The sequence below is a fragment of the Nilaparvata lugens genome, chromosome 3 (genome assembly GCF_014356525.2).
Source record: "Nilaparvata lugens isolate BPH chromosome 3, ASM1435652v1, whole genome shotgun sequence".
Taxonomy (NCBI): Eukaryota; Metazoa; Arthropoda; class Insecta; order Hemiptera; family Delphacidae; genus Nilaparvata; species Nilaparvata lugens.
The window spans coordinates 7,991,991-8,004,784 of record NC_052506.1 but is presented as its reverse complement, the minus strand read 5'-3'; the positions used below and the strand labels follow the sequence as shown (position 1 = coordinate 8,004,784).

General features: G+C 33.8%; 1 protein-coding gene across 1 annotated transcript in view; it reads right to left on the bottom strand.

Moving 5' to 3' along the window:
* Positions 1-1,649: 1,649 nt before the first annotated feature.
* LOC111062431 (amyloid beta A4 precursor protein-binding family B member 1-interacting protein) overlaps positions 1,650-12,794 on the bottom strand; it is a 65,768-nt gene continuing 54,623 nt past the window's right edge. The window contains exons 7-9 of the mRNA XM_039425313.1: positions 7,622-7,792; positions 5,488-6,258; positions 1,650-2,391 (exon numbers count right to left, since the gene is read on the bottom strand). Coding sequence (XP_039281247.1) covers positions 2,101-2,391; positions 5,488-6,258; positions 7,622-7,792 — 1,233 coding nt within the window. The 3' untranslated portion in view covers positions 1,650-2,100. The remainder of the gene's footprint in view (positions 2,392-5,487; positions 6,259-7,621; positions 7,793-12,794) is intronic.

Below are 12,794 nucleotides of genomic sequence, written 5' to 3'. Positions count from 1 at the left end.
ATATTGATAGATTGAAAGAAAACAAAACAATCAGTAATTATCTAGAGATTGACAGAGATCGCTTCTAAAAATTACTGCAATTTGAATAGTTACAGAGATGGATACAAAGTAAATGTGTGAAATCTTTGAAAGTGGATTAGTGGTATATATTACAGAATGACTTGGAATTTATTTATTTATCTCACATTCCATTCATTTTATGACGTGGCGAAGTTTGGACAGTGATGTCCACGGTATCACTTCACCACTGGAATTGAGAGAAACGCTTCAGAAGAAACAATAATAATATCATAATATAATATGATCATATAATTTATTTATTTATCTCACATTCCATTCATTCTATGACGTGGCGAAGTTTGGACAGTGATGTCCACGGTATCACTTCACCACTGGAATTGAGAGAAACGCTTCAGAAGAAACAATAATAATATCATAATATAATATGAGATTATATTTACTCACGAACAGACCGACAGGTCCATGTGAGTACAGTTTCAATTATTTTGTGAAATAGTTTAAACATAGATAATCTTCTTTAAATTAGTACATTTACTGATATTGTATAAATCTGATTTTTTGTGAAGCAATAAAATCAATCAAATATATTACAATGGTTTTATGATTAGTAGATTGACAGGTATTGATAGATTGGAAGATAGTACAATATTATGGAAAGTAGAATAAAAAATATGTGAAGTAGATTAGTGGTTCTGAAAAACCATTAAAATATGAATAGTAGATTGGCATACATTAATAGATTGATAGAGAATGCTTTTGACAAATCAGTGCTACAGTTTATGGATAAAAAAATTAAAAAAAAATATGGAAATCGAGAGGTAGATGGCCTGAAACATTTCAGACAAACCAGTATGTTCAACAGATTGAAAGAAAATGATGCAGATGAATCAGCACAGAATCAATAGTAGGTTGACAGAAACCGCAATATGAACGAGAGATTGATAGATAGAAAGAAAATGGTTCAGACATGTTAGCACAATTTGAATAGATTGACAGAAACTGCTTCTGACAAGCCAGCACAGTAATCAATAGAAACAGCTTCTGTCAACTCAATACAATATTTATTTGTAGATTGACAGAGTCCGCATCTGTCTGACTCTAACCAATAAAATAATTATGTATTTATAGTAAATTGACAGAAACCGCTCTGAAAACCCATTACAATATGAACTATAAATTGGTAGATTGACAGAAAATGTTTCAAACGAATCAGCACAATATGAATAGTAGATTGACAGAAAATGTTTCAAAAGAATCAGCACAATATGAATAGTAGATTGACAGAAAATGTTCAAAAGAATCAGCACAATATGAATAGTAGATGACAGAAAATGTTTCAAAAGAATCAGCACAATATGAATAGTAGATTGACAGTTTTTTCAAAGTGAAAAAGAATCAGCAATATAATAGTAGATTGACAGAAAATGTTTCAAATGAATCAGCACAATATGAATGACAAAAAATGTTTCAAATGAATCAGCACAATATGAATAGTAGATTGACAGAAAATGTTTCAAACGAATCAGCACAATATGAATAGTAGATTGACAGAAAATGTTTCAAAAGAATCAGCACAATATGAATAGTAGATTGACAGAAAGTGTTTCAAACGAATCAGCACAATAGAATAGTAGATTGACAGAAAATTTTTCAAACGAATCAGCACAATATGAATAGTAGATTGACAGAAAATGTTTCAAAAGAATCAGCACAATATGAATAGTAGATTGACAGAAAATGTTTCAAACGAATCAGCACAATATGAATAGTAGATTGACAGAAAATGTTTCAAATGAATCAGCACAATATGAATGACAAAAAATGTTTCAAATGAATCAGCACAATATGAATAGTAGATTGACAGAAAATGTTTCAAAAGAATCAGCACAATATGAATAGTAGATTGACAGAAAATGTTTCAAACGAATCAGCACAATATGAATAGTAGATTGACAGAAAATGTTTCAAATGAATCAGCACAATATGAATAGTAGATTGACAGAAAATGTTTCAAACGAATCAGCACAATATGAATAGTAGATTGACAGAAACCGCTTGTGAACAGTGGATCGTCGCAAATCAGCAATTATGCAGCGTGGCGGAATGCCTGGCAGTGGAGGTGGTAGTGAGTTGGGTAGTCTCGGCGCGGGGTGGAGGTGGGGGAGGACGTTTCTTGGTTGCTATGGTAACGCCAGGCCGGTACACATTCTCATAGAGACTGGGGCCCACCATCTGGCCATAATGATCCACCTGGCCGTAATGCTCGGCCACCCAATTGCTCACATTGGTCTCTCGGTAGTCGGGCGGGTCGCGGAAGCCCAACACTTCGTGTGGCGTCGTGTTCAGGTCTTGTTTGCACTTTTGCGCTACCTAGTCAACAAAAACACAGACAACAGTCAACAAAAAGCAACACAATAATTATAGTGAGGTCCACGTTAAAAAATCTGGTGTGGTACACTCACACAACTTTTCTTGCTCATTGATCTATAAGCCTCATTCTTAAACGAGGATAATCTAGAGGAATAACATTATGCCGATTGGCGGCTAAATAATTTTATATAAACTACGATTGTTATTGTTTTCAGAGTACATTTTCCTCTGTTTGAATTATGAAATTTGAGGATTTTTTAAAAGTTGTCAAAACAGCTGTTCTACAAATAAAATATTTCATTTCATTGATTTTCATTTATTTGCAATACAAATGAGACTAATGTAATAACATGGTAGATAAAATAATAAGGTAGTCCTTGTGCTATTTTTCTTCCAAATTTGTAGGTGACACAGTCCAAGATGAGGTTAGAATTTCAGGTGTACAATTTTCACAAAATTCTAGTCGAAAATAAACATGAAAACTATAAATTTAAATTTAGGTGGCTTGAATTAATAAATTGATTAGAAATATTCCACTCAATTACCACTTGTAACGAATAATATCGACGTGTGTTCTTTTGAATAAACTGCTCTACCCACCTACTGTACCTCAAACACGAGAAGGAGGTTACAAAGTAAATTTCTCAAGGATGGGGTGGACCCCCATTAGTTTCCCAGAAAGAAGACTCATGCCAGTTAATAGAGCTGATATATAACTATACAGGGTATGAATTTGGAAAAAATCGGTCCAGTCATTTTTGAGAAATCGTGAAAAACATGGTTTTTCAAGAATATTAAAAAAACCAATTTTCTCAAGAATATTACGGAGCTCCTGCAATTTTCCCAGAAATGAGACTTATGTCAGTTGATAGGGCTTATAAATAGCTATCTAGGGTATAAATTTGAAGAAAATCGTTGGAGCCGTTTTCGAGAAAACGTGAAAACATGGTTTTTTAGCCATTATCCGCCATTTGAATTGAATTTCTCATTGTCGGATACTCATGGTATAAGGACCTTAAGTTTAAAATTTCAAGTCAATCGGTTAATTAGAAATGGAGTTATTGTGTTCACAGACACACACACAACACACACCCACACACACACCGACCAACACCCAAAAATCATGTTTTGGACTCAGGGGACCTTGAAACGTATAGAAAACATGAAATTAGGGTACCTTAAATTTTTTTGGAAAGCAATACTTTCCTTACCTATGGTAATAGGGCAAGGAAAGTAAAAAATGTCAGAATTAGGGTGAGTTTCCATCCATGTCTCCTCCCTCACATCCCATTTAGCGTGAGCTACGCTCGCATTAATTGATCATTGTTGGTTTCTATTGTCCTGCACTGCGACAGAATGACCAGCGAGAAGAAGCTATAGTGAGGTCCACTTTATAATGGCAGTGGAAAAACATAGGAGAAAAACGTTGCCGATCCTCTGTCTTGTCAATGCCTTCTATTGACGGTAGCTGATACAGGTTTATTGATGTAATATTAACGGTTTAAAATAATTATATTTTATCAAGCAAGAAATTATATTTTTCAATAACTTCATAATGAATTTTCATAATTAAGATGAAATATTTTGTTGATTAATTATTAATTCTACATTGTTAAAAGATCATCTAGCAACAGAGCGAAGCGAGTATGAGATGGCGTTATCCACTTTGTTGAATGATAGACAAGGATAGCAATACCATTGCTAATCAAACACTGTCATTATTATAACATAGACCTCACTATAGAAATACAATCACTTGTACTTGGTGAAATAGAGAGACCGCATTATAGGAGGAGAGGAGGAGCGGAGCAGCAAAGTGAGGTCCACGTTATAATGGCAGTGTAGAAAGATATAAGAACAGCGTTGCCGATTATCTGCATTGCCACTGCCTTCTATACAGATATCTGATACGTTCATTCTTCATTCTTATTAATAATAATCATTTATGATACTCTTGCTGGTGTGATATCTATCCATAATGAAATCACTGGGATTTTGTCACACACTGATGATGACACCATTGGTGTTGAAACATGTCTGTTATTTTACTATAAATAAGTAATATTTTTTGACAAAATCCCAGTGTTTTCATTAATAATCAATATTATATTTTATCCATCAATAAATAGTTATTGTTCAACTAGTGCGCAAAGTGACAGTTCTGCCCGGAAAGAAACGTTACGCCCGAGCCGTAGGCGAGGGCGGAATGGTTTCTTGAGTGCAGCAGAGGAACTTTGCGCACGTATTTCACATTAAATTTTTCCTACAGTTACCAGTGAATATGAGATAAAATTATTTATGAGATAAAATTAATATGGGTAAAATGATGGCTGAAATCCATCAAATGTTTGTCTGTATGATTTTGTTATTAATAACAACTTAAATTTTTTTAAACTCGATAATCCAATTGAAATTAATAATTGATAATTTATTCAAATTAGAAATCAAATTAATCCAATTAATTTGAAAATTTGAATAATTTGAGTAAACCTTAATTTCTAAATAATTTTTCAACCAATAATTTATGAATGAAAGAAATCTTATTTGAAATAATGAATAATCAATAATATTCAAGATGTATAGTTTAATGAGTTTTCATTTTTATTTATTTGAAATCAGAAAAAATATAGATAGAACAAATTTGCATTTAAAATACACACCAACAATGTCAACAGCTGATTGGGATGGCTGCAAGATAATATTCGAAGTATTAAGAGTATGCAAAGTAATACTTTGCGCACTAGAGCGGAAAAGTGATTCTTTGTGTTCTGTAATCAGTGCAGGAGTGGTCACTTTTCAAGGTAACTGTAGGAAAAATATATTTTCCAATCATTTGATAATCTTTTATGATTATTTTTTGTGTAGTGTGGCCTATAATTATTTTTGCATGTATATATTTATTTATATTTATTCTTGTCTTGTTATTGTGTATTCATTCATGTTATTGTACTTCAATTGTAAATTGGTGTGATAATATAAATAAATAAACATTTTCTACAAATTCTGAAGAGTTTTTAGTATTTCACCACATGTATTTCACAAACAGGTACTTTACACAACTTATATATAAGTGAAAAAATGATTTTTAATAATTACCTGCCACTTTCTCCTCATGACCCTCTGCAAATCCTGGAGAAAGGCGGCACTGGGGGCGGGCAGCCGGGGCGGGGGAGGCGGTGGAGGCGGCAGATCCTCATCGTCGGGCAGACTTAGCAGTTCAGGCTCGAGCAGTTCGGGAGGCGGGGGTGGTAACGATTCGAAACTGCCCTTGAAGTCCAGAGAAGTAGGTACAACCCCCAGGGGATTACAGGTTCCGTACTGGTTTAAACCGGTCCCAGGATTGGTTCCGTACGAGTTTAAACTGGTTCCAACGATGGGACTGGTTCCGTACTGGTTTAAACCGGTCCCGGTATTGGTTCCGTACTGGTTTAAACCGGTCCCGGTATTGGTTCCGTACTGGTTTAAACCAGTTCCAATGATAGGATTGGTGGTTCCGTACGGGTTTAAACCGGTGCCGGGATTGGTTCCGTACGAGACTAGATTGCTGCCGGGACTACTAGGATGGGGACGGTAAGACGCGGCGATCGGGCTGGGACCAATGGCGATTTCCTTGAGTTGTCTGGTAGTGGCGGTTAGCGGAAGTTTGGGCGGTTTGCGCTTGATCGTTCCGGACGGAAAGTCGCACTCGAATCCGACATCGCATCCGGACGATCCGGATTCGGACTCTGTTGACTCGGCCACACTGCGACGTGAAACTGCGTCCACCCCCACCCCGCCCACGCGCACCCCCTCCACACTGCCCCCCTGCGCCAACAGCTGGCATTCCTCCACCAGCGACCGGTAGTTGGACAGCAGTTGGTGACCGTGCTGCAACACAATAATAACACAAATTTTCAATTTTGTATTTGTTTTGTATTGGAACTTTTCAATTATTGCATCGTATGTTTGACATTTGTTGTAGGCCTATATTGTATAAAGGTAATGCCTTTGAAGACCTCAAAAGCGATTACAATAAACCTTATTCTATTCTATTCTAAAACCGTCAAAATACTGAATTTGAAAATTGGAATTTTTAGGTACCGTACAGTAACTGTGTTCCAACAGTAAACAGGTAAATTGAATAGCTGGTCTTTATGCTCTGAGACAAATGTCCGACGTGTGTAGTATCCAAACACTAAAGTCAGTATACTATGCTGTAATACATGCGCATTTAGCATATGGCCTGTGCATATATGGCAGTACGAGTAAAAGAAATTTGGATAAAATTCTTAAACAACAGAAGCGGGCAATTAGAATAATGTTTAACCTCAGAAGAAGCGACTCAGTAAGATTACTGTTCTCTCAACTTGGGATTTTAACAATTTATGGTCAATATGTATTCGATGTGATCATGTTTTTCAGGAAGCAGTCCAATGTATTAAAATAGAGTTAAGAAATCAGACTCACAACTATAATTATACCCGTTTTGGCCTAATTATTGAGAGACATAGATTGGATCTTTTTGAGAAAAAAAACAATTTTCAAAGGAAGAAAATTTTTTATCAATTTACCAGGCAATTTAAAGTTAATTGAAGATATCAAAATATTTGGTAAGAATCTGAAGGAATATTTGGTGAGCTTATCTCTGTATTCTTTGCAGGAGTTTGACAACAGCAATCATTGATTATTTGAATTTTATTCGTGTACCAACTATAGTGAGTTAAGACTTATATGTAATTTTAAACTGACGCTATTCATATGTATTTGTACATGTCTGATGAATAAAGATTTTTATTCTATTCTAATAACTTCCTCAAAAATTGATATTTTTTAAATTTTTTATCTTATTCAATCAACAAAATACCATGAAGAATTTATCCTCTAAAGTTCATGAATTCATCTCTTACCGAATTTGAAATGACCTGTTCCAAAAATTTAAACTTTAAGCACTCATATCTCAAAAAGTAATGATCGGAGAAAAAAGTTTTCCCTGAGAAAACTTTTTCATGTTTATAGCTTGATTGTATACAAATCAGTCAATACAGTTGACTTGTTCTGGTACTTGTGGATGAGAATACTGCGTGAGGTCTACTGTTCACAGAACTACTAGTATTCATTCGACATAATTCAAGCAAGAGTTACACAATAACTTAGTATGGACCCGACTTGAGACCTCACTTCGCTCGGTCAATAAACATTTCAACTGAACTTTGACATTGACAGACTACTTGTTGATAGATTGATAAGTTACCTTAGCTATTCTAATGCCGACAACCCATCTGTGCAGCGAGTGGGGATCATCAGCGCATAGGAACTTGATGTGTTTGACAGATTTGGGCTGCTGCAGGCACGGGTGCTTGATGGCAAAGCAGTGGTCGGTCGGTGCCCGGTACTTCTTTTTCCAGCTCACACCGTAGTACACCTAAATCACAAAACATACTAATTATTAAAGCAATAATTGGATATGGTGATACTTGAATCCAAATACTAATACCATAGACTAAGCAGACAGATCTTTACAAATACAAAATATTTACAAATATTTTTACAATGCAATCATTATAAAGAAACAGTATCATGATGAAAAAAAAGAAAATAACTTCAGTAGATTAACAGCTGTGATTGAAGTTCTACACTATTGTTATTGTACATTATAATATGAACGAGACAGTCACTTAATTTTGGTAACTAAAATAAAAAAAAGTCTTTTTGCAATTTCACACAAACAGAATTAGAGCAATAGTAAAAAACAAAAAAGAAATAATAATAATAAAACCTGAAAAAAAAACAAATAAAATATCATTTCCTGAAGTACCCAAACTTCTATACCATAAATATATAACATAAAAAGAATAAATAAATAAACCTCTGTCACCAGGCAAATTTTTAACAATTGAGTCTAAAACCAGTCAAATTGAGCATCAGTAAAGTAGCAAATAAAGGCAAAAGTTAAATTTAGTACAAAATTGTTTACAATACTACAAGGAAATACTGAGGGAGAAATACTATTAATTCAATAAAACCGATTTACGCTGGAAAAAAATGAGCTCTATGCTAATAAATAATCTAATATGTCTGCTAATACTTCAACTAGCTTTGAACCAATTCAATTCAATTTTATCTATTCAAATCAACATAAGATACACAAAAGAAATAAAAATACAAAAATCAATACAATCAAATTAAAAATTTCTAAAAATACAAAAAACATGCTTCACGGAGGGGTGTGCTGTAAAGAAAGAAAGGAGAGAAAATATTTAGCCAATGGTTTCCCATGTAATAGGCTGGTAGAGGGTATAGAAGTATAGAATGTAGTAGGCAATGTAGAAGAAAGTGCGGAATGAAGAGAAGAGAAAAAAGGAACATTGGGAGAAGATAGGAAAAAAAGATAAAACAAAATATACTAATAATTGAACCATAATCCCCTAGCAAAATAGTGCTATAAAGCTGCGTTTACACCAAATTTATTAACAGAATGTTTATTTTTTCCGTCTATAAATTCTATTAGATTGAACATAACTTATCATACACTTGATGTGCATAAGTGTTTGTCAAGCTCCGTTTAATCTAATAGAATCTATAAGGACGGGAAAACAAACATTTTGTTAATAAATTTTGTGTAAACGCAGCTTTAGAGTTGATTATTTTATTACTTAACTCTGAATCTTCTATAGAATAAGAGAGAGTAGGGTTGTGTTTGTTCGTTTGTTTGCATCAAAACAAGTCAAACTTGTGGATTGCATACCGGAAAAACGGGAATGATTTAGATCTCCAAATTTTGCACTTAGAATATCAATCTTGAGCACCTCGAAGACCAATTTAATTTTCCTTCTAGATTTTTCAAATTTCATTCATGGGACATGAAATTTCATACGGCATACATTGTACATACCATATTATGTAAATATAGAAATATAATCAAGAGATACGACCTCTTCAAAACAGATTGTTAAAATTGGCAACTAAATTAATAAACAGTCCAATTTTGTCAGGTTGGAATTAAGTTGAGGAAGGTTTTTGAACAATATTTGTAACTTTGTAACTAAGTTGAGTTTTGTAGCTTTATTAGTTTAGCACCAAGTTGAAGAACTTATCTATACTGTAATGAAGGGAAGAACTGGCTTATACACGTACGGGTTAGGGAAATTATGTTTGAAGCATCCATCACGTCTAAAGTACTGCACTGATTAACTTGAAATTTTGAATATAGATTCTTAATTGACCGAGGATGGTTCTTGGCCTGTTTCAAACTCTTCTAGATTTCACTAGGTCAAGTTTTCAGTTTGTCAAGTTTTAAAATAGACCCTTGCGGAGCACGGGTTACCTGCTAGTGTAGAGCATTTAGGAAATCAAGTTTATTAAATTATACAGTACCTGAAAGATCGACTAATACCTAAAACGATGCACAGACATTTGATGCAAAACATTGGAGAACTAACAAACTTGGAAATGAACCGAATTCTAAAGTTAATAGAAAAGTAGTTAGAGAAACAAGTTTTATACTGCACACTCAAATTAATTCAAATGTAAGATTGTACTGAATAAGAGCTAGTAACTGACTGAGAATACTATGGAAGCATTTATGATAAGCGTTTCCGCTACCAACGTTTGAGCTGTTGAAAATAGAGTAAATCAAAATTCAGTTTAAAAATGGTGCTGTTACTCATCTATCATCATCATCATCATTCTTCCCACTAACCACGCACAAGCTTGTTGTGTTCATGGGCATCATCATCATCAAAAAATTGTATCATCCACTTAGAAAGATAATTTCAATCTTTAATCCCAACATTAAAATCATCAATTCTTGATGAGTTTAAGGTGAGCTATTGAATATAAGCACAGATATAGACTACGAATTACCATATATTTATCCTATTATATTAAGCGAGCAATTTCTGTATATATCTGGCTATTTATATGGTTATTTATGTTCAACGGATCTCGAAAACGGCTCTATCGATTTTCACGAAATTTGGAACATAGTAGGTTTATGATATAAAAAATCGATTGCACTAGGTCTCATCCCTGGGAAAACTCGCTGAAGGATATGAAAAGGATAATTCATCCTTGGAAATAACAGATGATAATTTCGTCATCTCTCGATAACAGAAGACAGCGTGTGCCTGTGTGGAGAGAGACAGAATTATTTCCAGCTGTGTAATCATAATCGATCAGCGAGAAATTTTATCTAGCTAGACAATTTAATCGACTTGATCAACATAATCTGATTTGTTGACATGACATGATAATCCTCCTAAACTAGAGTATATAATAAATTTCAAAGTTGAACATTATTTGACAATTTCAATTGATTATTGAGTGTCATTTTGTTATTCAATTTGGTTTGTAAATAATTTAAATTAGAACTTTTTTGTTTTCAAATGTTTGAACAGAAAATTGAATCTGAATTCAAGTGTATGGAACATAACCTACTTTCTGGACTATTTATAATCTATAAATAAAAATTCGGGGAAGAAACAGTTTTGGGCTGTGCCTGTTAGTCCTTCCCCAATCATTTTAAAGAATTGTGTTCGGTTTATCAAAAGTCAATAAATAAATAACGAGCGAAGCTCGGTGCCCCAATATTTTATTTATTACAGAAAAAAACAGAACAAACAATATGACTCTTACTAGTAGTTCTGTGAACAGTAGACCTCACGCGGTATTCTCATCCACAAGTACCTGATTGAAACTATAGACCTTATGGAAATACAGCAATAAATAGACTGGCTCCTCCACACATCTGTGTAATCACTTGTCAGCTGATTTATGATGAATAATTCTATAGTCTGATTTTTACTCCAATATTGGCGTATGAAGGAGGCTCCTTTTTCCTTTTATAGTATCCTTGAAATGCAAAATTTCCAAAAACCTTGTATATACGTCGACGCGCAATTAAAAAAGGAACATACCTGTCAAATTCCATGAAAATCTATTACCGCGTTTCGCCGTAAATGCGCAACATAAAAACATATAAACATTCAAACATTTGAACATTAAGAGAAATGCCAAACCGTCGACTTGAATCTTAGACCTCACTTCGCTCGGTCAATCAAGCTGCATTTAAATCACAGTTTCAATGAATTGAACACGTTTGAAAATAATAATACTGAGGGTGATGCCCACATAAGGTCTCAGGCTTGTGGATGGGTAATGAGTGAGAGGGATGATTATGAGAGATGACGACTACTTTTTAGGTAATCGGGACCGACGGCTTAAAAACAGAGAGTTCTTCTCTCAATGTAGAAAACAAGAAGAAGTAAAATAGAAGGAGCTGTAAATACAGTTAGGATTTGCATAATACTACTGTAAAACTTACTTTGGAAAAGTTTGATTTGAAGCTAAATGGGAGAGATGTTGTCAGTTCCTAGTTTATAAATATTTTGGACTCAAAATTGGACAAAAATCATAAAGTGTAAACATAACCAATTTTTAGAAAATTTCTATCTAAATTAAGGAAAGGAACAGTTTTGGGCTTTAAGCCTGTTGATCCTTTCCCAATCATTTATAGTTGAGAATGATATTGTATCTATCAATGGATAATTATGTTGATTGCTTTGATGTAAACAAACATCTCTTTCATTCCACCTTAATATCTAGGAATTCCACAATATCTCTGTTCATGAATAATAAATAAAATAAATAAATAAAGGCTTTTATTGAACGAAATTCATTACATTTCTTGAAATAATCAAGTAAATGTTAATACATTTTTATTGTCAGCATTTTCTCCTTGGCTGATTGTCAGGAGGTGTTGGCAAGCTATTTATACATGAATTTTAATTTTATTTATATATTTTTTTTTAATAGACAATATATACAGAAAAAAAAATCTGGTGGTACACTCACACAACTTTCCTTGCGAAGTATTTGAAACTACGATCAGACTTCTGTATATGTGTATATATAATTGGTTTCAGAGTACTTTTTCCTTTGTGTAAATTGTGAAATTCCAAGATTTTTTCTAGTCGTCAAAACAGCTATTCTACAGATGAAATATCTCGACTATTTGTGTTCTTTTTATGAACTGCGCTACCTACCTACCTCATGCACGAGAAAGAGGTTACTAAGTCCATTTCTCAAGGATGGGGTGGACCCCCATTAGTTTACCAGAAAGAAGACTCATGCCAGTTAATAGAGCTGATATATAACTATACAGGGTATAAATTTGAAAAAAATCGGTAAAGTCATTTTTGAGAAAATCGTGAAAAACATGGTTTTTTAGTGATTATCCGCCATTTTTCTCAAGAATATTACGGAGCTCCTGCAATTTTCCAAGAAATGAGACTCATGTCAGTTGATAGGGCTTATAAATAGCTATCCATGGTATGAATTTGAAGAAAATCGTTAGAGCCGTTTTCGAGAAAACCGTGAAAAACATGGTTTTTTAGTGATTATCCGCCATTTTTCTCAAGAATATT